Source organism: Amblyomma americanum, chromosome 7, assembly GCF_052857255.1.
Source record: "Amblyomma americanum isolate KBUSLIRL-KWMA chromosome 7, ASM5285725v1, whole genome shotgun sequence".
NCBI lineage: Eukaryota > Metazoa > Arthropoda > Arachnida > Ixodida > Ixodidae > Amblyomma > Amblyomma americanum.
The window spans coordinates 7,894,986-7,922,041 of NC_135503.1; the positions used below are offsets into that span (position 1 = coordinate 7,894,986).

At 45.8% G+C, this 27,056-nt stretch overlaps 1 protein-coding gene and 1 long non-coding RNA gene across 2 annotated transcripts; one reads left to right on the forward strand and one right to left on the reverse strand.

Moving 5' to 3' along the window:
* The first annotated feature begins 3,931 nt into the window (after nucleotides 1-3,931).
* Nucleotides 3,932-10,262, forward strand: LOC144098372 (uncharacterized). Its single transcript, XR_013307179.1, has 3 exons — nucleotides 3,932-4,200; nucleotides 8,465-8,599; nucleotides 10,215-10,262. It is a non-coding gene; the product is annotated as an uncharacterized LOC144098372 (long non-coding RNA).
* LOC144098371 (uncharacterized) lies at nucleotides 8,614-12,956 on the reverse strand. Its single transcript, XM_077630961.1, has 4 exons — nucleotides 12,595-12,956; nucleotides 10,522-10,658; nucleotides 9,715-9,847; nucleotides 8,614-8,752 (listed from the first exon to the last, which is right to left on the reverse strand). The coding sequence occupies exons 1-4, from the start codon at nucleotides 12,788-12,790 to the stop codon at nucleotides 8,748-8,750; spliced, it is 471 nt and encodes a 156-aa protein (XP_077487087.1). The 5' UTR covers nucleotides 12,791-12,956; the 3' UTR covers nucleotides 8,614-8,747.
* Nucleotides 12,957-27,056: the final 14,100 nt, after the last annotated feature.

Sequence of the window (27,056 nt, forward strand, 5' to 3'; positions counted from 1 at the left end):
TTTCTTTCTTTCTTTCTTCTTCTTTCTTTCTTTTCTTTCTTTCTTTGTTTCTTTCTTTCTTCGTTTCTTTCTTTCTTTCTTTCTTTCTTTCTTTCTTTCTTTCTTTCTTTCTTTCTTATAACCTTCTTTTTCCTTCTTTAATTGACTATTTCGTCATCTTTGTTTCTTCTTTGGTTCTTTTTGTTTCATCCTTTCTTTCTGTCCTCTTCCTTTTCTTAAATTGCCTTCTTCAATTCCTTCTGTCCTTGTTTCCTTATTTACTGCTTACCTCCATCCCTCCTCTCTTGTTTTCTTCCTGCCTCTTCTTTCCTTCGCTGCCGGACACAGAAGTTTTACATCGTTACATGTAAAGCTATTCCACCAGGCTTACTGCGAGCCGCTTATAATAACACTACACTTGGACGCGACTTCACAATTTTCGTCCTTTCAAAGGATTAACAGATCGCCAACACCTGCAGTCACACCCTCAGCATTTGTACTTAACCACCAGCATAACGCATATTTCACATCTGCCCCTTCTTCGTTTGTGAGGACAGGGTTTATGGGAAAGCGACTGCCACCCTGTACAGACAAAGAGAAAGCATTGTCTGCCGTGACCAAGAAAAGAAACCGCGTCCTTTTGTTACGTCTCACGCATTGCACGACCGGAGCGTTTGTTTATCCCTCCGCGGCGCAGCGGCAAAAGGTCCCAAGGAAGCGCGAAGCCTCTCGCGGCACCTTTGACTCCTCAGACCATAAATTATGCGCCCGTGCCTGGCACGATCCGGCTGTCCACTCTTGGCAACTATATATACTGCACGTATCTGACAGCCGCGCATGCGCCGACGTCAGTGTGTGCGTACGTGGGCAGCGGTATCCCGGAGAGCCCACGGGGGTGGCTTTGTGCCTGATTCGTATCGTGGTTTATGGTCTGTCCTTATTTTCGGTACCTTTTTGTTCCAGTTGAGGAGCCGGTTGGCATGCGTGGGCGCTGTAAACGAACTTATCGAAGGACTCTGAAACGTTTCGTAGCGGCATGGGTATTGAACTAAACGGTGCTTTTATTTAATCCATAACTGAGAACAAAATGGAGTCAGTGCTAACCGACTTCTGCTTCTCACGTCTGTTCCGATAGTATCCTTGAATCGCCATATGCAGTTCACACTATGCCACGTTTCAGTCACAGCTGCAGTCTTAAGTGGGATTCATTATCTTGGCTTCTACCGGTGGATGAACACTCGCGCCATCGTGCTCGCCATATCTTGATGACTACCATCTGACGGTGGGCAATGCAACAAAACTACTAACGAACGCCGGCACTACCCGCTGCGGTGGCTCAGTGGTTAGGGCGCTCGACTACTGATCCGGAGTTCCCGGTTTCGAACCCGACCGCGGCGGCTGCGTTTTTATGGAGGTAAAGCGCTAAGACGCCCGTGTGCTGTGCGATGTCAGTGCACGTTAAAGATCCCCAGGTGGTCGAAATTATTCCGGAGCCCTCCACTACGGCACCTCTCTCTTCCTTTCTTCGTTCACTCCCTCCTTTATCCCTTCCCTTACGGCGCGGTTCAGGTGTCCAACGATATATGAGACAGGTACTGCGCCATTTCCTTTCCCCCAAAACCAATTATTATTATTATTAACGCCGTCACTCGTGATGCATGCGCTGTCAACCACGAGAATCACTAGAGTCAACTTATCCACTGACTCTATCCACCACCGCCCATATACGCCACCTACGTGTCAGACTGTGTTGATGACGTCACCTCGTCGTGTACATTTCCTTGATATACGAAGTTAGGGGCGTATAGCTAAGGTTCCGAACTTTTCAAACTTAATAAAATATAGAAACAAGCAATTTTTTCATTTGAGCTTAAGAAGAAAGTAGATTTTTTTTTTTTGGCCGTGCCTAGACTGCATGGTTAGTAATGGGGTTTAATGGGTTTACGGGGTTAAACGATCCAAAGCGACTCAGGCTATGGGGGACGCCGTAGTGAAGCGCTCTAGGAATTTCAACCACCAGGGGTTCTGGAGTAGTCCAGAGGTAGTGCGCGCAGCTCGTAACGCGTGGATAGTAATCGTTCGATTCATTCGCGTACTGGCATTGAGGTGAATGCAGATAGGTCGCTCTTGAACACGAGTGATGAAGAAAGCGGCTCATGTTCAAAATTAAAAAGCACCCTACCCCTAATCTGGAGAGAATTTATGGACACAAAACGTTTGATGCGCGCGAAATAGCGTTTAGCGGTGATTAAAAGTGGTCCAGAAAATACGAAAACTGTCCTCCACGAAGGCTGGTCCTATAAGGCGGAGTTAAATCGCCCTTAACGTGGACGACTCTTCCCGAAGAGGCTATTGCCACGCCCCTTCCCTCTTCGCCAAAAATATTAAAAAAGGAGAGCGGATGGAGCTTGCTTTGTACTGGCTTATGGCTCCCGATGACTCCTGTGTAATACAAACAAGGCTAGTATTTGGTAGTATTGCCTTCGAGCACAAAACAAAGTGCCAGTTTTTTTTTTTTACTTATCGAGACCGTTCATTCCAGTTTTCTTAAAATCCCGTACCACTCGACGCATTCGAAGCGCTAGGAAACGGGGCCTTTGCTTGCGTGATATTTACAAAGTTCGCGCCGTCAGTGAGAAATGAAGCGTGAGCGGCTGGTGTATGCAGCTTTACGTGCCCCATAACTTGTCGCTTGAGGCTCGGATGTCGACGGGAAATAAATTGCCTAACGGCCGCATAACTGAAGTCACTCGCAAAAGTGAATTTAAAAACGTGGAAGAATGCTTGCATTATGGTTGGACACTGGTGTGCTGTGGTGTTTCATTTAGGCTGGATGACACCGGGTGTTACATAAGCCGCACACACTGCATAATCATACCCAACTATTCTAGGCAAAAGCATTTCTAAGCGGGAAATTGCTTATGAACGCCCTTTTTTCATGTAACGAAATTTTTCACGATAACAATCAATATATCCGCACGTCACCCGACGGCAGTCTTGTATTTTTTTTATATTAAGGTTTTTGCTACCGTCAAAAGCGTACCCTACCTCATTTGTTTTCTATGTTGATCTTAACTAGTTAAGTTCGAAGCGATCGATGGAAACGCCTTAAAAGAAAGGTTTTGCTGCATATCAGAAAAAAGACCATTACCTTGAAGATTTCCATAACCGTGTCTTACAATTTTCTAATTTTCAAAACTTTTTTCCGAGAATGTTGGACATGTGCGGTATGCTTCTGCATGGCGTCGGTTAGCGGCGTTTTGTGGACACCTACGCAGCAGCGCGTCTTCGATAATGAATTACACAATGGCAGAATAACATTTGGATCAGTACCACATCAGAAATTTCTCTTTTTTGGTGTTAGTTCCGACTTCCTCGCTGCAGCCAAAAAAGACTGCTGTTCGGTAGTATCTAGGCCCGAGACATTTTCTTCTGCAGCTGTACTGCAATTCTTTAACTTTAGTAGCACGTAACGCGCGATACAGACGCCAGCTCCTTGAAAAAAGATACCAGGAAACACTGCCTTTAGAGATGCACTTTTGCAGATAAATCATATTCCAGAAGTCGTTTGCAACACCTGTGGAAAGCAACCTGTACAAAATTACGACGCATATTTTTGTGCTGAAACAGGTAAGGCAGCAGGAAACTTTTTTCTCCCCTCTTTCTGGAACGTCGACGCCCGAAACCATATTCTCCCGGCAAAAATGAAGTGTTCTGTACGTCACAGGCGTGTAGCGTGGCTCCTTGCAGCACAGCTGCCCACAAAACCGGCGTGCACGGCCCGTACGCCGCGTATGCGTGGGAGGATACGGCCGCGCGGCTTTCGAGTCGGGACCCGTTTTTTTCACGGAGTTAGCCGATGGGCGGAGCTTGACGTCGTCCGACGTCACAAAACAAAAATCTAAATAATGTTGTCGCGCTTGCCGCGACCTACCGCGGCCGGAGAACGACCGGCCAGATGTGAGATGAGCCGAGTCACCGAGTTGCGGAAACTAGCCACAGCTAGCCGAGCCATGCCGAGAGGCCAGGCAGGGTATGTCTGAGCGCGCTGTCTGGCGCTGTTCAGCCTTAGTAATAAAAATTAAGGGGTGCACATGAGTCTCCTTACGTGCAGAAATTCGAAAGCCCCAGCACATATCTCGAAGATGTGTTGCCAAGAGAACTTGCATTAACTAGGCGCGCCTTTACTCAGCTTCAAACGTCGAAATACATGATGGAACAGTAAGTGATATGACAGTATTTAGTTGCAGAACTCTTTCAGGTTGCGGGACTTGCATTACTGTGCTCCGGGCACTTGCGACGGGCTGTAGACAATTCACTTGTGCAGGCACTCCTTTCAGCTAGTTCCTGGCTGCCAGGAACACCAAAACATTATCAGAAGGAAGAAAGCTTAGTGAACCACGGTTCAAGACAAGACAAAAGGATGTCAAAAAGTGTTCACAGTCATGTAACTACAAAGCAGCAAGTTCAGTGCTTATACAGCTATATTAAATGTAATATGTGCTTGTTCCCTTTGCTGTTTCCCCGAGAAAACACCCGTCAATAAAAACCAGTGAATCTGGCTGTAAATGGATTTGACTGAACGACTTTCACGTGAGGCAGCCCGAGAGCAATAGGTTAAAATAAAGTTTGTATGCCATTCCTTATGAGCCAAAACTCGGCTATACATGCTGCATACACAGAGTAATTGAAGAGGTACTGATATGAGGTTTACACGAGTTCAGTGCCTGTTTGCTGTCTTCAGATCCCTTTACATAGAGTACATTGGACCTGATCCATTGTCAACAAATAAGATTGGAGTTGTGAACGCAGGACCTCTTCTTCCCTGGAGATTTGTCTGAAGACTGCGGAGAATGAATGCCAGTGCACTGAAATCTGCTTTAGCTTTCTTCTCTCCGATAACTGAACAAGCATTCCACTGCATTTCATGACTCATCGGGGAAGCTATACAAAGCTGCATTTATTTTATTCTATTTTTATTTTATTCAGCACTGCCGGCAACCTTTTGGCAGCTAAGACAGGAACAATTACATAGCATTTCAAGTTATATTTTTTACAAATCATTGTCATACTATAACAAGAAAAATACAAAAACAACAAAATTATACAGCGAAAAATCAACATTTATTAGCAAATTTTGGCACTTCTGAAATAACAAGGAATGCAAAGCAATCACAAGTAAAGAACAACGGCTGCTAAAATAGATTCGGACATTGACAGGCACCTTATTTGGCAACCCGTTCCACTTGCAATAGTCCTTGGGGGGGGAAAAAGGAACTGGTGTCCGCATTGGTCCGGTATTGAGGTACCAAAATCGCCTTGTGTTTCATCTGGGTTGGTCATGACGTGTTAAACTGCATGTATGTCTGGAAATCTAGTTTTATCTGGTTGTAAACGATGTTGAATATCATTTTTAGGCATTGCAACTTTCACCGATTCGAGTGCGCAAAGACCGGACGGTTTTTAAACATCTGATACGGAGACCTGCCCAGGTATATTCAAAGCATGCTGTGCAAGGTGTGAATGATATTTTTTTACTGTGTTACCACGGTGACAGCCTGGGACGACTGCAGGGAGTGGCAGAAAAAGGCCATTGTGGGGAATTATCCAAGTAGCAGGTTAGAGTGTGTGATGAATTGAGAAGCACCCTGTGTGCTTCATTAAATGTGTCCATGACACTGCTATATGAATTAGAGGAGCAGCAACCCAAAGTCTGAAGAAGTACATTAATGCACCCACCAACTAACCCTGGATGCTTCCAGCAAAGATGAGCGTGACAACTCAGCCGCAGGCATGTGGCGTCGTCGCTGTACAAGCTTACATGGCATGATAAGGGGAGCACGTGAACAGAGGAAAAGTTGAATTGGTACAGCTGCCACTTCCTGACACACAGTGTGACTAAATAACAATGAAGCCTGAATCGCGTTAGCAGGTGGCTATGCACTACAGCCTTGCCGAGAGGTCCAGGTGCAGTGCTAGAATGGTCTCGTTTAATAGGAGAGGCCCACAAGCCGAGGTGGACAGATGCAGTAGACTGATTTCTTGACGTAGCAAGGCTCAAGCAGGGAGTAAGCCTTAATAGAGATGCAGGCAAAGCTTTCAAGCTTCCTGTAGTTCTATTGCAGAACACTCTGGTGGTTCACCAAAACTGAGGGCATAGTCAAGATGATAGGATTATTACCATGTCAAAAATTGTCCCATCTGTTGACTCTTAAGCATAAGAAGGTTCAGCCTTGAGGGAGAAAGTATCTCATGATGGTGGTTAAACTGGGCCAAGAATGAATAAGAAATCTTGAATTGCATCCTCCTATCCTCCATCTTCACTATATGAATAATGTGTTCTCCTAATAAGCCACACACCTAAGAAATGCGGTACAGCTGGTCCCATAGCAACCACTTTTACTGGTAAATACCTACTGTAGTGGCTCAGGCACTCCACTGTTCAGCATGGCATTGCAGATTAAATCCCAATTGAGGTGACAACATTTCAGCCAGGACAAGATGCGACGATTCTTCTATTTTGTGCAATGACAGCGCATTCTAGACCCTCTAGTCATGAAAATTTATCCTGAGCCCTGTACTATGGCATCTGTCATGGCCAGGTGCTTTAAGCTCCAGATATCATTGCTCCTTGTTTGTGAAATTTTCCTCTTGCATCATGGTGCCCCACTGAGCGATTCCTTATTCTAAGGGGTTAACATTAATGGTCTTGCGCAGCTCATCTGCCTGTTTCCCAACACGGCCTCTAGTACGCCAGTGCTCCTTGTTCGTCCTTTGTTTGCAAAATCTTAGGTGCTGCTCGTACAGCATCCTTCTGTGAAGCGTGGGATGCTTGGCCTGAACAGCCTTTTGTTGGGGAGTTTCTGATGAACAGACCGCTGGTAGACGGAACTGATTGTGCAAGAAGAGAATAGGCTTCCTCCAGTTTTTCCGCTGCTTTGTCTAGAGCTGAAGAATCGCTGCAGTAAAAAAGGAGACTGCCACACTTCTCCATTATGCTTCGAAAGTTGTTTCGCTTCATCTTCAGCTGATTCGAAGAACATAGAGGTATGCTGAGAGCTGTCACTTCATGTGAACTTGCTCCTCCTCCATGCCCTTCCTGGCTGTCTGGTTCGTTTTTTTGGTCATCAGCAGTAGCACAGGCTGTCACAGCAACATGAGGCCGATTCAGGTAGCTTTCAGGAAGGTCAGAAAATGAACTCTCGGTCAGCCTCAACACTGCACAAAAGTGCTTGCACGGAAACTTTGTTGCTGCAAAATCCATGCACGTGCAGTTCGGCCCTGCAAAATCCACCGTGTGCCAGCTGGATGACGACTGCGACTGTACGAGGTACTGCCCTACCGCAGATTTTCTCTTGATGTCTTCATGCGTGTACTCGCATGCAGTGAACATCCTCTGCATTACATGCTTAATAAAAGCTGGTGGCCGGTTGTGCAAATATTCTGGGATGTTGTTTTTGTATGTCCGGTACGATGATGACAGGCTCATTACCTTCCTTTGGTGCTGATGTTGTCTGTCAGGCAGAAATTGCTTGACAAGTGTAGAGATCAGCATTGCCAAAGACTTTCTGCCATGGCTGTTTTTGATGTAATACTGCTTCAAGATTTTGTTTTGTGCTTCAGTGCCATTATTTGTCGTCAGCACTACATCATAGCCTAACCTATATGCACGCACCCACATTTCTTTCACTCTCAGCCAATGTGTGTCAATGTAACATCTGAATTTTTCATTTTCCCAATGCCGAGATGCTTTGAGATCATTAATACATTGATTCATTTCTTCCTCAGAGGTTGCATTGGCTATTCTTCGCAGCAGAAAGAGGACATCTTTTGCAACAGTGCAATTCTCGGACCTGTTTAGCCACCTTCCCCATGCCTGCTCTCTATGAAAATCACAAATTGTGATTTGGCTTTGGGGGAAGCTGCTCTGAAGTGCATTGATTTCTACCTGACTGTAGTCAATCATCAAATACTGCGGATTGAAGTCGGGGCACCACTGCCTGAACACTTCAAAGGCCTCTGCGACGCAGGCACTCGTTTCAAATTGCGTTATGAAAACACCGGCACACATGTAGCCTTGTGCTGTCTTCACGACAATGAAGAAAAGTGGCAGAGCATAGTCTGTCGTTTTGTTCCTTGCATCCAGGCATGAAACTGATTGTCCATATTTTATGAGCATTTCATTCATAAATTTTGACTGGTAACAAAACAGTAGCGTTTCCTCGCATTCCTGCTCCATTTGCTCCAAAACGTCATCACTTGGAAGGCTATTGATTTGTTCAGTTTTCTTCTGATACTGTCTGTAAAAGAATTTGCTATCAGGCTCCTCTCTCTGATATTTATCAATTAACTGCTTAGCATTTTCTTGATCAAAAGAGCTAAACCTATCTCTGCGAAGAGCAGCCTGTATGTGGTTGTGTATGTCTTCTTGTGTTGGGAAGAATGCTCTGCAGCTTCTTGATGGCTTGTTTTTCCCTCCAAACAGAACGTCTTGTACGTAATAGTCAAGACACTTTTTCACTTCCTGTACCGATGTCACGCCCTCACAAACAAGGTCCTGAATTCGTGCCGACACAGCTTTGTTTACAGTCTGGCTGAAGCCTGCCATTTCACCAAATTGGTGAGCATGGTGGAAACTCATGGGCGAGATTGCCACATAGATGCGCTGTTCGGTTCTGCAGTTTACATGGGCCTTTTGCTCCTCAAGTTCTCTTATTTTTGCCGCCTTCATTTGCAGAGATTTTCCTATCCCTGTGTGTTGAGGGATGTCAACCTGAAATGCAAGCAGAACAATGAACACATAAAAATCTTATCACAATAAGAGTTCAACACAATAAAAGAAGCTCACTCTTTTATGTGGAAAAGATCCTTTCTGACAAATTAAACAGCAAAATAATTAATTTATCAGGGGCCAAGTGAAAGAAATGTGGTTTAGCATGAATTTTCTAAATGCCTTTGTTCATGCCTCCAATGACATTAACTAGGCTTGCTTTTTCCACATAGCAATTCTTGTTAATCGATTAGGATGAACTCGAGGTTACAAGAAGGTTTTATTATTACAAGTAAAAGAAACTGATTTAATTTGTTTTCCTGTTCAACAGGATCACTAAACTTAGCAAACAAATGATTATTACAAAAGGCCTGGCAAGTATAAAGATGAGAATGTGCAAATTGTGTGTTGCAGTGAAAGCAGAGCATAAACTTGATTTTTTGGTATTAATCAACTTACGGTACAATCTGGTGCATGATCATACTATGTGGATACATAAATGGTCATGATAAAATATGCATATTCAATGCCGAAGCTTTATGCTTTAGTGTAGGAAGTATTATAAATTAAAATCTAAGGCAAAGCACATAGCTGAACTTTTAAACACATAAAAAGAAAAGGCTAAGGCCTGACACCTGGTGCAATATCCAGCGAGAGCTACTGCTTCTTCCGCATCTAATTATTATAACTGGTGCTTCAGTGAGGTGCTATGAGGAGCTTCGCATAAACAGCTCTTGCTGTAAAAGAGAAGCGTAAAACCATAGGCCATAGTTTCAGCAAAAGAGCTGTACACTGAAATTTTGAAAAGTCTATTGGTCAAAGTATTGGTCTGAAATGTGTCTGAAAATGCTGTGCAGTATGTTCTGTGTACCTAATTATAAATTTATTCTTCTTGTTTTTCCAACTCGGAGATAAGACTTGTGCTTCACTGCATTGTTCAATAAAATGCGTGAATAGTGGCCAACCTTGAATTCTGGGTACATGCTGATCCACTTTAGATGCATGCTTGCAGTGCACCCCTTCTTCTTGGTTCCTTGCAGCTTGATCTTTTTTTTTTTTGCAAAAGACTTCGCTGGACCAGTCAGTTGGATCTTGTGCCTAAAAGCATAGCCACACATGAAAATTACCACTGTCTGTGCACGTTATTGCAATGAAATCAGTACCTTACTGCAGATTTTATGTAGTTCATATGCACAGGGTCTGTATGTTTAGCTAGAGGATTTTAAAAATTTTCTGCCTCCAAAACACTACCCTATTTGTAACCAGAAAGTTGCAAAACGTTATGGTCTGTTTTGCTTAAGAAATGCTTTGATATAGACAGCTGCCTGCGCTGCCCTATATAATTCAGAAACTGCTGTTAACTGACTCCCGTTTGTAGGCAAACAAGGAAATTAGACGGGCAGCGTCAGCTGCTGACATCATTCATAGAACTCGCCCATCTTTCGGGTTGGTGCTCTTTGCCCAGGCTGCCCTTCGACCCTGGATGGTCCTCCATACAATCTCCAATGGCTTCATAACGCGACTATGCATATAAGATGAATTACTGTCGAAACATGGGATTCAGCCCATGAATGCAGGACTTGGGCTGAAGCTAAACTTTAATCACTAAACCGAGACTCATTTTTATAAATACTTAATATAATCATTTGCTTAACGAAAACATATGCCAAATGTGTCATCAGCCTGCACACAATTAAATAAAAAATAACTGCACCAATGATTGTTATTTTCATTATTACTCTACAATATTGTTTGGATCACAAGGTGCTTACAGTGCTAGTGCTTTCCCATTTGTCCTTATGGTGACCAATTCCAAGCACACAGTCCTTGTCCACTTGTCGGACGACTTGAAACGGCATGTCCAGAGAAACAGGCACTGTACCCCGGTTTGAAGAGAACATCAGTTGAGCTGGGTAAAGGGAAAAAGTACACTCTGAGAGACACCAGTTAGACTTAGGGGCCCTAGGGGTCCGTTTGGGCGCGACACGTTGCAGGAGGAAGATGAGGCGTAGGCAAACTTCTCGGCAGAAATGTACAGCTTGGTTTATCTATTAAACCATTTACATATTTTACACATCGACCAGTGTGGTCGCTGCCATCAAGAACGATCAGGAGCGTCAGGCCAAAGCTCGCCCCTACGAAACTGTCCTGCCTGACCGACTTGACTCGTGCTACACATAGGGGCTCCTCGTTCTTCGGAACGTGGCCAGCGCAAAGTTTGGCCCTGTCCGTACTCTCACGACTCCGACTCTCCACCAAAAGCCCCTGCCCAAGTCACCCCCTTTTGGTGCCAAAACGCCTCTTTAAATCCGTTTCCCCAGCATCCTGGGGACCATTTTAGCGACCAATCAGGAATGAGCTTCTTAAAGCCAATCGGAGCATTTTCTCTTAAATTGAAGGGACCAATGACACACCGGTGCCCACGAGCTTGTTTGCTCGCGAGGACCGCGAGCATTCCAAGAAGTCGATCGAACTTTTCCACAAACTCCAAAAGCAACATCAACATGACAACAAAATACACACAAGCGCAACTTCCACCAGCCGGTGCTCTAAAAACAGATACAGGGTGGCATCTGAGCCCCGCTGGCCAGAAGCAGAGCAAACACAGCTCATTAACCGACATCCAGCTGCACGACCGTCGCACGTGCACCCAGAGGATGGCCCGCCAGTAGCCTTCCAAGAGAGCTTCATTCTTCAAGCTACGTCCTCAAAGCTTTCTTTGACACTGCGCTCGAAAAGCCATAAAACGGACCTAAACAATGCGCCGGGGCGCAAGACACGCAGGCACTGCGCAGGCATGGAGCGGGTCCCATTCAGGCACCCCTCGCTGCCGTTACTGCTTTTATTTTTTAGCTCGGCAGCCCTCTGCCAGCAGCATTTGCTCTGTTTGTTTTAGAACGGCCGGGCGACCGTCGCCGGACTGTGGGCCACGCGGCGAGCTGCTTAAAAAAAAAAAAAATCTGCATACAAAGACCAAGTCAGCGGCGCCCGGGGCGAAATGTGGATAACCCATTGCCCCACGGCCCGCAAACCCAACTACATCTACCCAAGAATCTATCTAGCACATAAAACAGGCTAATCACAGCAGCTTGACACTTGCAAAAAAACAAACAAACCAGTGTTCCGCATCTTGCAAATTTTAGGTTCCAAAGATCTTTCTCTGAATTAAGTGACTTGCGGTTTTAGGCAGAGTGAATTGTGCTATGCAACATGACGAAAAAGGTTTTACAACTATAAATTACGACTTCTAACTTTCTGGTGAGAAGTTTTAAGCGTGGATCAACTTGTTTAGATGGCTTGTGCTATATACATATCCTGCTATTATATACGAGAACGATCTCTACTCCCCCCCCCCCCCCCCCTTTCTTCACCCCCAGAAAAAAAAAAGCAAGAGTGGTTCAGATCTTGTGTATCATTGAAATCCCATTTGCAAGCTGTAAATATTTTGCTGCGTTAATTACTATAACAAGACCGTGACAATAAGATGGCTGATCGAACACACAGCGAGTATAATATTCGGCCAGTTAACGAAGGCGACTCAGGCTATGAGAGGGACATCGTAGCGAAGGGCTCCGGAAATTTCGACCACCTGGGGCTCTTTAACGTGCACCGAGATCGTAAGGCAAACGTGCTTCTAGAATTGCGCCTCCATCGAAATTCGATCGCCGCATCAGGATCGAACCCGCGTCTTTCGGGTCAGCAGCCGAGCCTCATAACCATTAGGCCACCGTGGTGGCTGCATTATACTATATATAAAATGCGTACATATATGTACTCGTGAACATCGCTAGTTCGTCACGTTACATTAGTAGAGCATATATACTTCATACTTCAAGAGTACTCACATGCCCCACACTTGTGATTCGTTGACGACGTCGTAGAAAACTGGACATGAACGGCTGCTAACTTCTTCTCGAACGCTTGCAGCTCTTCATCGGACTGCAAATAGCCAGTCCACTTGTCACCAGTTTTCTTGAGATCTCGGAGGCATTCCTTCATAATCACGTCTTGTGGGTCGTCCGCCGAATCAGGGTCCATCATCTCAAACTTTTACTCAACTCGAAGAGCCGCGCAGGACACTGTGAGCGCGTTTAAAGTTCCGTTTTCAACGCGCGAGAAGCCGCGCAGGACCCACTGTGAGCGCGTTTCAAAGTTCCGTTTTCAACGCGCGCAACACAGGCGCAAGCGCAGAAACAGCCTTTTTATTTTTTTTTTTAACAAATAACCACGTGACCACAACCACGTTTTCTATTCCTTCTTTTTTTTTTATCTTGGAGTGCCCACGTGACTTTTTGAGGTGACGTCAAGCTCCGCCCATCGGCTAACTCCGTGAAAAAAACGGGTCCCTTTCGAGTCACGCCACGGGGGGCGCAGCGGGCGGGACCCGTGTAGACCCGGCCATGCAACAGCGCGCCACGCGCCTCACCCCTCCATTTTACGAGTGCGTTTTTACGGGCGACGCTACAACAGCCGCGGAGGTCCTCCCCGCCCCTCGACCCGCTAGCGTTTTATTCTTGCGTCTTTATTCCAATCCGCACAGTTACTGCCAGAAGGCTTGCGGAATAGCAGCGTCGTAAACGAAAAGAGAGAAAAAAGAAAAAGCCTCTCTTTATCGTCGCGGCTTATCGCGAGGCGCTGTCGGCGTCGTTTCCAGAGGTTGCGGCGTCCTGGGTGCTGAAGCGAAACGCATTTCATTAACACCTATCCGCCACCTCGCGCATGTGTGTTGTATGTGGAAGCCCAGCAACACGGCAGGACTTGCGTGCATGGAAAACCTGTGCGTACAAAACCTGACCGCGGTGCGGAAATGAATGAACAGCGAGAAAAGACCTGGATGTTTCTTCCCTTAACCGTCTTAGTCACGCACTGCTCGGCCGAAGCGCTTCCCCTCGTTAGGGGTCGTGTCTCCTCGCACAGGAGCGTGAAAACACGTATGCACTTACTGCTTAACGTTAGTAGAAAGAAAGAATCAATGGGCGATTTAGCGTGGTTAGGCCAAGTGCGAATGAGATCCCCTTGCACTTCGGTTTTCGCTTCGGTTTTTGTTAGGGTTCTAAGGTCGGTCTTCAAGGTCAAGCAGGCTTCAGACAGATCGGCCAAATTAGTGAAGGAGGGCCGTGGTGCTAGCGCACTAAACGAAAATTGTATGTTGCTACAGAAATTTATACCCGTAGCACACTACTGGGGCAGAAGCGTGAATTGCCGATCGAGATGGTGATTCATGCTCTAGGTAAAAACCAGCGAACACCAGCGAAAACAGAGACACAGGACCACAAGAAGGCACTGCGTTTGCGCCTTCTTCTGGCCCTGTGTCTCGTTTTTCGCTGTATTTTTGCTATAACGACCACTCATTACCATCGATGCTCTACGGTCATTAGTCCAACCTGCGAAGAACTGGAGCTGTCGTTTTTACGTTATTTATTAGTGAATAATAAGCACCGAATAATTACGTGGCTTAGAACTCCTTGGTGTTTCTTTGTTTGCTGCGTCAGCAATATAGTCCTCGTTTTGCGAAGAAGCAGTGTCTTGTGCGTATATGTGAGGCCGTCATCCTTCGGAACCGCCCTCAGAAGCAAGCGCCCTCCAGTTGGCGCACCTTCCGGCAGCGCGGGTAAAAATGCATCTCCCACCTATAAGCCTCAACCCACCTCTCATGCACCCACCTTCAACTTCGAGAAGCTCCATCCGCCACCACCCGTCCACCCACTCCACCCTCCACCAACACCGCAGCGGAACCAAAAAGCAACGGCGAAATCAAATTCATAGAAACGGTGGCAAGGCGATCAATCTGAAAGAGAAATGAACAGCCAATACTAACAAAGCAGATTTGCCGCACCACATCGTATGATCGTCTGTGCATGCTTGTTTGGCTTCAGTATTGTGCAGCAAGTGCGGGTCGGACACCTCGCAGAGGTTACCCAACTGTGGCGGAGGTTGATGCATGTCCGAAAGAGGTTCTTTGTTCGGAAGGTTTTCAGGGAGTCGTTGAAAACATAAGCGTGGGAGGCAGCTTTTTATAGTTATCACCATGAGGAACACTTTTCATATTGAAGCTAGGTTGAAGTGCGAATCGAGGAAAAAAAAGATATGGGGTGATGAAATCTACTTAGGTGCGGCGGGGATGGCGACAGGCATGGAGGAAAATTTTCAGTGGGGAGGAGAAACCGGCTCTGAGGTGCACCGTCCGACTGAAAGGCATGAAAAGGATGAAGAGATTCCTATAAGGCAAGGAAATGAAATGAAGAGGGCACCTATAATAAAACACATTTCAAATATAGTTAACAAAGCACTGGCGAAGAAGTTAATAAAATACTATTTAATTTTTGTTATTTTGAGGGTTTTCCATGGGGCATAAGATGGGACAGTCAATGTACTACAGAAAGTTGTGGAGGCTGTTTGCATTCAGAAACCTGTGTAGGATCTGGCTCTGAGTGTTGTCCGTAAAATGTACTTGTATTCAAATTAATCACGTTAATGAACAAAACCATAATCTATGGACAGCGTGCTGTACATTCCCTGGTGCTATTGAATTAGCGGTAATTTGTGTTGTGTAGCTTCGTGATCGTAAGTAGTCTTCCAACTCACAACCAGCAGGATAAATATTTCAGCGCCTTTACAGCCTTAAAATACGTCTACGTCGACGTCCATGTCAATGACCTTTTCCTCCAGGCCTACGATATTGCCTTGTGGACGTTTACTGTGGTTCTACCAATCAATAAAGAGCGGGTTTCGGCAAACAGCGCTTATATCCCAGAATAAAACCCTTTCTGAAAAATGAAATTTTATCATGTTTCACATGCATGCACATCGTAAGATTGCAATCAGAATTACTCCAGAAATTTATTGGCATCACTTTCAAGCCATTTCGACCCCTGGTTTTGTAGAAAAAAGTGCTACAGATTTGTACCAATTATTTCGTAAAAAGACCAAAAATGTGGTACGCATGCGCAACTAAGTGCTCCAGACGGATAATAATGTTTGCTTTATAACACAAAAATTGCTTCAAGAAGCATTAGTCAAAAAGAAAGAACAACACTCCCCTCCAGATTGAGCCTCGCCGAAAGCGCTTCTAAAACCATACAGAACATGAAAAACGCCAGTGAGCCAGAGATAAAAACACGCTTACTGGTTTGTTGGATAGTTCGGTAGTTTTCATCACGCAAGAAAATGGTACATGCACCGTTGTCCATCTGCCGGCACTTGAAGCAAGCGGGACACATCTGTACCACTATCGCACGGAAGTTTAAGCCAGAACATATTGAATTTATTGTCTTTCGCGCCCGGAGTCTCTTGTTTCTCCTCATTTTGTATCGAAGAATTTGCAGGCAACAACTGTTTGGGGCATTCATTCCTTTACAGAATCAGTGTAGTCAAATAATACTGTAGTGAGACGTACAGTGTTTGCAAAAATCTTCGCATAGTGCCAGTAACTCCTATGCCCTAAAGCCTCCTATAGCAATGAGAGGATGGTCAGCAGCAGAACAAGCACGGCTTACTTTCACAGGAGCGCGCTAGTGGTTGTATTGTGCGAACCACAATCATCGTTGTACGTACGTGAACGTAAAACTAAGCCCACAGCGGGAATTTCGGCATGCGCAATATATATATATATATATATATATATATATATATATATATATATATATATATATATATATATATATATATATATATATATATATATATATATATATATATATATATATATATATATATATATATATAAAGTTGGCACAGTCAAAACGCACTGAATCTGAGCTCAGCACTAAAGAAACAGCTTTCACAGTGGAATCCTTTGTTGCGACCAAGTGACATTTATTTCCACAAGCTAAACTGCACGGTCGCGGGACGACATTTGAAATCTGGGCTACCGGGAACAATGGAGGTTCAGAATGGAATGCCCGCTTGAGGGCAACGACATAGCAGCCACCGCTGCTAGCTCGACAAAGTCGATGAAAAGCGCGCGCGTTCTGAATGAACGTGTTCCAGTACGAAACACTCGTTAAGCGCCTCCGAAGGCCGCGCCTTGTCCTTCGCTCAGGGCGCAAGCCCGAACTGAGAAGGGAGGTGGAGAGGAGGAGGGTGGCTGTTGATGAACGCCGCACAGCGTCCGGTGGGCCAACTCTCCGCTCCTTTCTACGCTCCCTAGCGCCACTCTTTAATTGCGACAAATGGGTCCAGCATTGTCCGCGCGGAACGCGAAGCTGACACCGCATTTATCACCAGGCGAGAAACAAAAGAGGGGGGGGGGGGGGGGGGGGCTTCTTCCGGGGGTGACGATGGCACCATTGCACACAGCGAGGGACACGCTTCCGGAGCTGCTGCCGCGGCATCCGTTTCGCTGGCCCACAGAAAGTACCTCTGTACGGCTGTCCCTGCCCCAGCGACCATTCCTGTCGTCATTGTCATTACTCGTATTTGCTTCTCTTTTTTCTTTGTTTGTCTCTTTGTTCTTATACTCTGGCACTTATTCATCCGGTAGTTGGCATTCAGCGTGCCCTGGACTATGGACGGGTAATTTAGGGGCCCGCTCCAAGCATTTCGGGGGGTCTCACAAAGTGCCACGTGCGACTGTATACAAAGAACGAGGATCCACGTACGTGACCCTTTGTTGCTGGCTCATGCTTATGGCTGGTGTTTTCGGCCAAGAAGCGTACCACAGCAGGATGTCTTGCGCTTATTCCTCACATTGCGCGTCGTGTGATCCTTTTTGATTTTTCCTTGGGCGGGCTAGTACATCAGGCCTCAAGGCGGAGCTTCGAGCGGCCTCTTCATATTGTCCTTGGGAATTCCACGTCGTTGTCAACTGGGTTTCTCACGCGTGTCCATGACACCTCTTTTTTCAACGCCCTCTCGTGGTGAATGGTGTAGCGTTTAATGGGACTTCAACTCGACAAAAGTGAAGGAAAAGAAGACTCAAGCATGTAGGTGTCAAGAAATGAAAAAATAAGCAAACAGGGAGGACAGATATGTAATGTGAAATTCCTAGCAGCAAGCCTTTCTTAGCCATCCATCCCTCACCTACGCATGCGTTTTAACACTGCGCGAACAGCGGCAACATTGTAGAAACTGGGATGAGTACACTTTGTATGTTTCACACTGCGTGTAGCCTTTTTCTGTCGTTTATGCAGTACGGCAGAGGTACTGTACTGCTCGAGTGCTGGTTATTTGGGTGTTTCGGGGCTAAAAATGCCTTCGCCCGTACGCTAGAGCGACGCATGTGACATGAAAAATAACTGAACATTAAGCATTTACATTTCGGAACATTACCTGAAGTTATTATCTGAGCTGCTAAATCGCGGCTTATCAAAAATAAGGAGATGCAAACGCATCCTGGCAGCCGCGCTAGGGTGTTTTACGGTAAGGAATAAAAATGAATTCTATAACAACCACTACGGCTCATAGGGTGCGTGTTGTTTTTGGGACATACAACGCAGCTCATTTCCCCCTGCCGGCGTTCCAAATCTCTCAAGGGTGAGAGAATCTCGAGCCCTTACCCTTCCCAACATTAGGACTGGCATGGGTGCTACAAGAGCTCCATTGCAGGGCTTAGGAGCGGAGCCCCGCGACCGTGTATTTCCGACCAAACCTGTACACATGTATGCTGTGCCGAACGTCAGATGGCCCACAAGTAAGAAAACGTTACATTCCCTAAGTTTGTTCATTCATTCATTCATTCATTCATTCATTCAACATCTGTCTTGCTTTTCCTGCTTCTTTTCGGTTTTTTCAAATACGGACAGCTGTGGACAGCTGCAGGTGCCTTTTTGCAACTGCTGTTCTTTAGAAAACGGTGAATTCTTGCTGCAGTTTAGTACGTGAACAATTACTGATTACGATATTCACTTGTTGATATTCGTGCGCCGTCTTCTCGCCTACCTCAACAATCTTGATTATTGTTTACGATAGAAGATCAAGCAAAGGAATCCTTACTAGAGGGCTGAATATACTGTTCGATTCTGAATGTGGGTCATCATAGCCTGTGAATGCTTTATCTCCTTGGCAAGGACAAGCTACCGGCGGCAAAAACTCGACAGAGAAGACATCCTCGGTTTCTAATCTCGGCCAAGCTATCCTGATCGTAGCTGCAATAATCACGCGGGCAATTAAATGCATGACGCTAGTGCCTGTGCCCTCTAATTGGCTGGCCTGTCTTCTCTAACAGCACGTTCTGGAAATAAATCGCGTTCAGCCGAACAACGCACCCAACATTTGAACTCTCAAGGGAGAGAGGCGTCGACCGTTGCTCTATTTTTAAACGGCGCCGCACGCCCTGTGAACGACACGCAGACTTGTTTCGTTCGCGTTTCTATCAAGTCTTTATTTATTATTCAAGCGAGGAACCAGCGAGAGCGTCCCTCGCGCCGAATAGAACACGGGCAGAGGCTCTCAGCCTTCTTTTATTCTCGTCTGCTAGAGGTACCGTGCAGGTGCCTACGCCGGCGTTTTCAGCGAAGAAAGATGCTGCTATGCCGGCTCGGCCTCGTGTATATATGAGATATATTCATGAGATGCATGAATAGCCGACCTCCCGGCCACTCGATAAGTCGCGGCGAATAAGCGCGACCCGAAATTTAGCCTCTCTCGTTAGCTTTCCTCTGTGCGTCTTTAAACCGGACCAGGCACGCGAGGTTTAGTTGTCCAAAAACCAGGGCGCGTTTTGTTTTCTATCCGATCACCTGCGTGATAAAGAAATTAAGGCGTATAGTTCCACTGCGTGGTTTTTGTTCTCTTTTCGCGTTCTCTTTTCAGTACGCTTGCCTCTCGCACACGCTGTTGCAATCGAACCAAGGGTTAACGTGCCGAAAAGGGAACTGGGAAATACGTTTCAGCTCGCTATAATACAGTGCACCCTACAATAATGGTTTGCAACCGCTTTACGCAAGGACAAGTTCTAGCGCTATATGTTGCTAGAACCCAAGTTCTTTCGCACAAAGCCGTGAAGCAGGAATTTTTATTCTCAATACAAGACTACCTCGTCAGTTGTTATCTTGCTTTGATTTCTCTTTTAATGTTTCTGTTCTTCTCTATGTAGCGTGTTCTGAATCCAATATAGAAAGGTGAGTTGATTGGTTGGCCATTTCTATTCAAACCAACTACTGCTGCGGGTCTTTAATTTTTTTTAAGCACACGAGGTGTATTCATAGTCTGACTGATCCAGAATCTATTGTTAGTCACAACGTTCCAACCTATTTCTTTCCTTAACAAGGACGAGAAAAGAGGCAAGCGAATGTCGGTAATAGAACACGTTTCGTATTTCTGACTCAGATATGATCCCATTATTTATTTCTGTGTGCGATACGTGTGAAGTTTACTTCGGCCAATTCCATGTTGTTGTTGTTGTCGCCCTCGTGACATGGCACGTACCCACGACGGGATTTGTTGTTGTTGCCTTGGTGAGACGGGAGTTCGCTCATTTCAGACTACTTCGTCCTCGTTTACCGCTATTTTGCTGACACCAGCCTAACTGTAGCAGGATACGACTTAAGGAAAAAAATAACACTTCTTAGCAATGGCATATAGTCTGGAGCGTCCTCTATTACGCCGCTCACCATCAAAACAGTAAACGAAAACAAGTTTTTGATCTTTTACTAAACCAAACAAGTTAAAAGCATCAAAATTCTTAACCTTATAATTTCATCTCGTCATTCGCTTCTTTTTAGACAACAAGAAAAAGCTTTAAAAACTGATTACCTTTTTCTCGCGGAGGAATTATGCGTGGCGGTCGTAAATGTGGGCGGAGCTTCATTGCATCCGACCATGGTGGCCTTCAATGAAAGATCCATTATTTATTTCTGTGTGCGATACGTGTGAAGTTTACTTCGGCCAATTCCATGTTGTTGTTGTTGTCGCCCTCGTGACATGGCACGTACCCACGACGGGATTTGTTGTTGTTGCCTTGGTGAGACGGGAGTTCGCTCATTTCAGACTACTTCGTCCTCGTTTACCGCTATTTTGCTGACACCAGCCTAACTGTAGCAGGATACGACTTAAGGAAAAAAATAACACTTCTTAGCAATGGCATATAGTCTGGAGCGTCCTCTATTACGCCGCTCACCATCAAAACAGTAAACGAAAACAAGTTTTTGATCTTTTACTAAACCAAACAAGCCAAAAGCATCAAAATTCTTAACCTTATAATTTCATCTCGTCATTCGCTTCTTTTTAGACAACAAGAAAAAGCTTTAAAAACTGATTACCTTTTTCTCGCGGAGGAATTATGCGTGGCGGTCGTAAATGTGGGCGGAGCTTCATTGCATCCGACCATGGTGGCCTTCAATGAAGGGAAACACGTTCTGTGGGCCTGCTTCCTATGTGTTCGGTTTTGATGCCCGCCAGCGAACCTAACAAACTACTTTGTTCAGCTCTTGCTCGGGTTTATGAAATACCGGGAAAATATGGCAACTTTACGGAAACAGCATTAATTCTAACCTCTTCCATGTTCGGCGTATGAAGTGCAAGTCTTGTTTTCTTCTACCGCGAACGGTGCGCGTAAACGGCGTTAACATTGCTGCAACGGCCTTTACATTGCTTGTGGGACTTGTTTGAAAAATAGTGGACATGTGCATTAAATGTACTCCTGTCTAGAACAACTTCTCTTGGTTATCAAATGTTTAGCACACCCATTGAAAAGGTCATTGCCGGACGACTGCACAATAAATCCTCATTTGCCAAAATAAAAACTCGCAAATAAAAGAAACGGGAGGAGACAACAATAAACAAAACTACTAAGGAAAAGAAAACACAATAGAGAATTCCAGCACAGACGGAAGTTTCATTGCATGCAAACGCAAAGTTTGTGTTTCTTGGTTTTGCTTTCCTCATCTGCAAAGCTCCTTGGAGTATGCAGGACTATGTTTCACGTATACTAGCCTGGATATAACGCGGACGTTTCAATTCAAACGTGAATACCTAAGTTAATCGTTCCGTGAAATGCAGTTCTTTTGGGGCATGTTATCGCTTATAAAGCGCGATCGCTACTCCCTTTCTAAAAACGTCACTTGAAAGCGTTTATTTTCGATATTTCCATTCATGGCTTCATGTTTTATTTGCATCGTTAAGAGTTCATTTTTACTAGTAGTATGTATAGCCACAAGCCTCGGTGGCTCACTAGCTTTCGCGCTCGGTTGCCCAAGGTTGCGGGATCGAATTACAGCCGCAGTGGCCACATTTCGATGGAGACACAACGAAGAAACGGCCTTGGTATGTTCGATGCCATTGTAGGTTACATAACTCTAGCTGGTCGAAATTAACCCGCAGCCCTCCGCTACGGCGTCTCTCTTAGCTCACTTGCTGTTCCGGGACTGTAAACCGCGCATACCACACCCCATAACAAGTTGGGTGTCGCCATGGCTGCTTATAGTCTGCTCGATTAGAAGAGCCTGGAGCTAACAATGACGGTTGCCAAGAATGCTACGCATTTGAGGCAATGAGGGCAGCCTCCACACGACTGTTAGTCACACAACTCGTAGGCTGCTGACGTTAGAGCCCAACGTGTCCCGCGTTTAACGTGCCAGCATCGTTAAAGGCACGTAATATGCACCGGATGCAGGGAGCGTGCGGCTGCCTCGCACATCGCCGCGCGGCGCGTGCCCGCGAAGATCAGCGCTGGCTATCTCTGGCTAGCCAAGGCCGGCCTTGGCCCCGCCACTCGCGCTGGCGTTGGACACTCGGGGCAAGCGCGACACTTGTCGCGCTGACCGCAGTGGCGACCTCCGCGAGGTCGACAATGCCTCCGCGTCGACGCTTGGAGATCATTAGCGCTCAATGACGCGAGCCTCCGAGATGCTTGCGCGGCCTCTATGCGGCGCTTCTTGGCAGTGGCCTCGAGGTGTAATCTGTTGCGGGCCGTGGAAGACGTTTAAAGCGGGTGTTATCGTTAGGGCAGTTTTGTACACCATGGAGGTCGCTTCTGGTGGACGTTTTTAACGAAGATGTAGATGCCTTGCGCAATTAGCCCGTTAATTTAACGGTTATGCGATAGTTGAGACTGGCTATGACTAGGTATATATGCATAGAGGTGGCGGCAGAAAGTTAGGTGGGCTGATGAGATGGCATACGGTGGGCGCAGCTGTCAAATGACAGGGTTAATTGAAGAGACACGGGAGAAGCCTTTGCCTAAGGCCTCACGCCCGCGGGCCAAGTGGGGCCAAGGAGAGGAGTCTACATCATTAAGGCATAAAAAAAAAAAAACATGGGAGAGGCCTTTGCCCTGCAGTGGGCGTAGTCAGGTTGATGATGATGATAGATCCGACCTACATCAAGAGTAAAGCAGCTATTCTTTGCGTGGCGCTCAAGGCGTCGCTAATGTGCGCCCTAAGTGGCTGGGAGATGCTTTCCCAAGGTTGAAAAATGTAAACTTTGGCGACATTAAGGAATTGAAAGGTAGTCAAAAATTAACCTGATGGCTTCCTTCATAGTTTTACAGCGTGCAATGATGGCATGCGAGAAGTAAAAATATATTTAAATTGCTTGGCAGGGCCCAAGAATTCAGGTTATTTCACCGAAAACTGATCAGAAAGTGATATTCATTTATACTTGTCAGTTACCGTGATAAAATCAGAGGGTGACGAAATCTCTACGTCACTTCAGAACTAATGACTTAATAGTTTAGCAAAGTTTCATCAGTCACACAATGTCAGTGCCAACGTTTTCAATCCGGACCTCTGTGCCAACGAAAATACTGCACATTGCCCGAACTGTCATGCCTAATCAATTTGGGACATGTTCGACTGAGTGCAAAGCCCGAGAAAATTATTACAAGTGACTACTTAATCGAAACAGCTTCAAAAGCGCTGCATAAAACTAGGCACGCTAATGGACGCCGCGTCCCAACATCGCGTGTCATTATGCGATGCCTCGCGTGCCGAGCGGTGGGCGTGCGTTTTAACGCCTTTTGCAAGCCCTAAGTGCGAACGATTAACCTCCCTGTCATTATAGCTGTGAGCCTTGTCAGGTGCCCTATCAGACATTCTTTTCCTGTACTGCATAACAGTGCAGAAAGGCAGTAAACAAAGACTAAAATGAGTCCTTTTGCCAAAGCACTGCCGGTATCTTTACTATGGTAGGGCTGATTGCAGCGTGCCTCGCATCGACCACGCCGCTTTTACTTATAGTTAGCTTAGGACGGTGGGTGGGTGCGTGCCAGCTTCAAAACGCTCTTTCCGTTGCCAAATTGGTTTGGTCAGAGAACGCAGATGGACAGCTTAGAATTTTCTGAAGTGCGCGCAGGTAACCCGCTCTAATAATTACCCTCTAAGTAATAACTGTACTTCTGCTGTTGCGCAACCTTTACCCGTGGGATTTACGGAAATTCTTGTTTCGAGCATTTAGGCAGTACCGTAGCCTGTAACCGACATAGCTCAGAGAATGAGTTCCAACTCAACAATGCCTGTAACCTCGTCTTATATCAAGGAGTCAACAATTTTCAAACTAGCAAAAGCGCATCATCAGTTGCTTAAATATAGAAGGAAAGGGCTCTTGTAGTGACATTTGAGCCTCAGGCCATGTGCCATGGCGCTCTTTGGCCACGGATGCCCTTGAGCCATAAAAATCCATCGCCATCATCCATCATCATCAGCTTTTCGGCATTGGTCGGGAGGGGGGGGGGCACAGAAATTTAGATGACGTCGCAATGCCATGGCGGCACTATTTTACATGTGACCCAGTGGGGACAAGAAGTACTGCGCATAAGCGGCACGACGTTGCGTCCATCTGCAGCCAAATGAGGGAACATTTGCGGGGCTTTGACGTAATTAGAGAACACCAATCACACACTCACATGAAAACATTGCGCCAGCATCGCGCAATAATAAGCTGTTGTGGTTAGTTCTTTACGCACCGAACACGGAAAGGCGTAGGAGTTTGGTCTTGTCTTCAATGTTACCCGCAAGTGGAGAGAAAATATAAAGACAGTAACACACGTTGTTGGGCTAGTTGGTGCAATGTATAGAAACACAGACCAGACTACATAGGTAGACAAGGAGCCTACGACCCCTGCTTGCTGCGCATGGCGATTTATGAAGTGCGCTACGGCTATGGCTCCTTTCCGTTCTGCTTTCTTGCTGCTTCATAGCACGAATGCACCACAGCCCGCAGAACACTGATGCTCGAGCGCGTGGCTTGACGTCACATTAGCGCCGCTTCACGCTGGCAGCTGGTGTCCGACACCATTCTGAACGGGGTGTTTGCGGCAGCGGATGATAGCTGGTGGCCTGCTGCAGCCCTAGAATGGTCTCGGACCTACCGATCAATGCTGAGAAACGCTACTCTCCGCGTCACGCTCTCCAGCGCTCGTGTTGTAAGCGGGCGACGTTACAAGGTATATGCGTTTGGGTTGACAAGTGTGCTTCCTGCCCATGAGGATGGATGTGGTCTGTCAGACCACAGGTTCTAGGGTTGATTGGCAGCTTGGGTTAGGTAACTAGGGTTGATTGGGAAGCCACACGAAAGAGACAAAATAAGCTTCTAGCCGTTCAGTATCAGCTAACAACCAACTATCTGATTGCTACCTTACGTCGTGTACATATAGAAAGAGTAGAAAGTCTGGGACAATCGCTCTGCGGTTAACTGAAAAGAATAGGGAAGATATGGTATCCATTGCGAGTGAAAAATTCATGCATCGTGCCTCAAGTTCTGTTTTTCTTTTTCAGTTAGTAGTGCTCTTTATCGCTGCCTGGCGCGCCTCATTATCACTGCTTCGCTCCATGAAGCGATTTTCCTTACGTATGTTCAGGGCACTAATGGCTGGTATAGGTCTCCATCGAGGCAATGAACATTGTTAATATGCTGCTGAGAATGGGATCTTCCAGCTCAAAACATCATACAGAAATAGCAGAATAGCCAATGCTGGTCTATAGGGTGAAAGTGTGCACCTTCAGCGAATAGATTATGGACAACATTCAGAGAGCGTCCAAACGAGCAACTAGCTATAAGGCTGGAATCGAATGCACTGTCAGCGTCGAGTGAAACGCGAACAAGCATTTGAAATGGAAACAGCCAAGCGCAGTAAGACAAGAAGATTTCACTTGAGGCAGACTTACCAATAGTGCATTAGATTTTCACTCTGATTGCGCGAAGAATGCTGCATGGACGTGTTAATAGATACTGCGTATGTTTCTTATCCACCAGCTAATATTTCCGTGTTCTTGTTTTGGTGGTTGCGTTCTTATTTTCGAGTCTTGCGTTGACCCTTATCAAAGAAAAAAAATGGCGATGGCATTAGCAACTTGCGTAACAGTTTTAAGCTATCAGAGCTCTTCTGAACCTCATATTCTGTGACAATGGCGAAAACAACCAAGTAGAAGTTTGTTTTATTGTAAATATTGGCGACAGCGGAAATGGAAATCGCACGTTGCAGTTGAACAATAAGTCGGAGAACGCAAAAGATCCGTATGAAGCCGATGTTACTGTTGATGTCCTGAGCCCGCCGAACATACATGAGGCCTTGCTCCATACAACGGGCTTGGCTGATGGACACGCTTCAGACTTAGCCCGGATTAAAATAAGATCGGCAGACTTAACAGGTTGATATACTTCCATATTTACAACCAGCGCTACAAGAGACCAGACAGAAAAGAAGCGCTTTGTTTGTCCACTTCTTCCCTGTTTTGTTTCTCGTAGCTCTTGTTGCACATATGTTAGCCGCCATGATGAGGAGATACCCCCATCACCAAAAGGCTTTTCTAGATAAAGCCGAAGTGACGAATGTGGCCCATAGACGTCGCTGAGATCGGTTCTCGTGCTCGATCAGAACGAACGTTGCGCTCAAAATAGCCACACACGAAGGCCGCAGAGCAGTACCAGGCGGTAAAGCGAAAGAGACAACGAGACGCCGAATGATTGCAGACGATCCGAGAGCGCCGCCTCACGAAACGCACACAGCTCGGAGCATGCAGGCTATCCGTTCTGTCGGGAACGATTGTTGGCGTATCCGCGTCTTCAAACACGCATCTGCGTACTCGTATCGCCATCATCATCATCATCATCATCATCATCATCATCATCATCTTCTTCTTCTTCTTCTTCTTCTTCTTCTTCTTCTTCTTCTTCTTCTTCTTCTTCTTCTTCTTCTTCTTCTTCTTCATCATCATCATCATCATCATCTTCTTCTTCTTCTTCTTCTTCTTCTTCTTCTTCTTCATCATCATCATCATCATCATCATCATCATCATCATCATCATCATCATCAACAACAACAACAACAACAACAACAACAACAACAACAACAATAGAAACAAAGGCATACAGAACGATAGAAGTATGCAATAGATAAGCCAATGCCAAATTCTGCATCGCTTCACTGTGT

Coding starts and splice junctions, on each gene's coding strand:
- LOC144098371 (XM_077630961.1), bottom strand. CDS start 12,790: ATGATGGACCCTGATTCGGCGGACGACCCACAAGACGTGATTATGAAG. Junction 10,659..12,594: donor GAATCACAAGTGTGGGGCAT/GTGAGTACTCTT, acceptor CCCTTTACCCAG/CTCAACTGATGTTCTCTTCA. Junction 9,848..10,521: donor AATGGGAAAGCACTAGCACT/GTAAGCACCTTG, acceptor CTATGCTTTTAG/GCACAAGATCCAACTGACTG.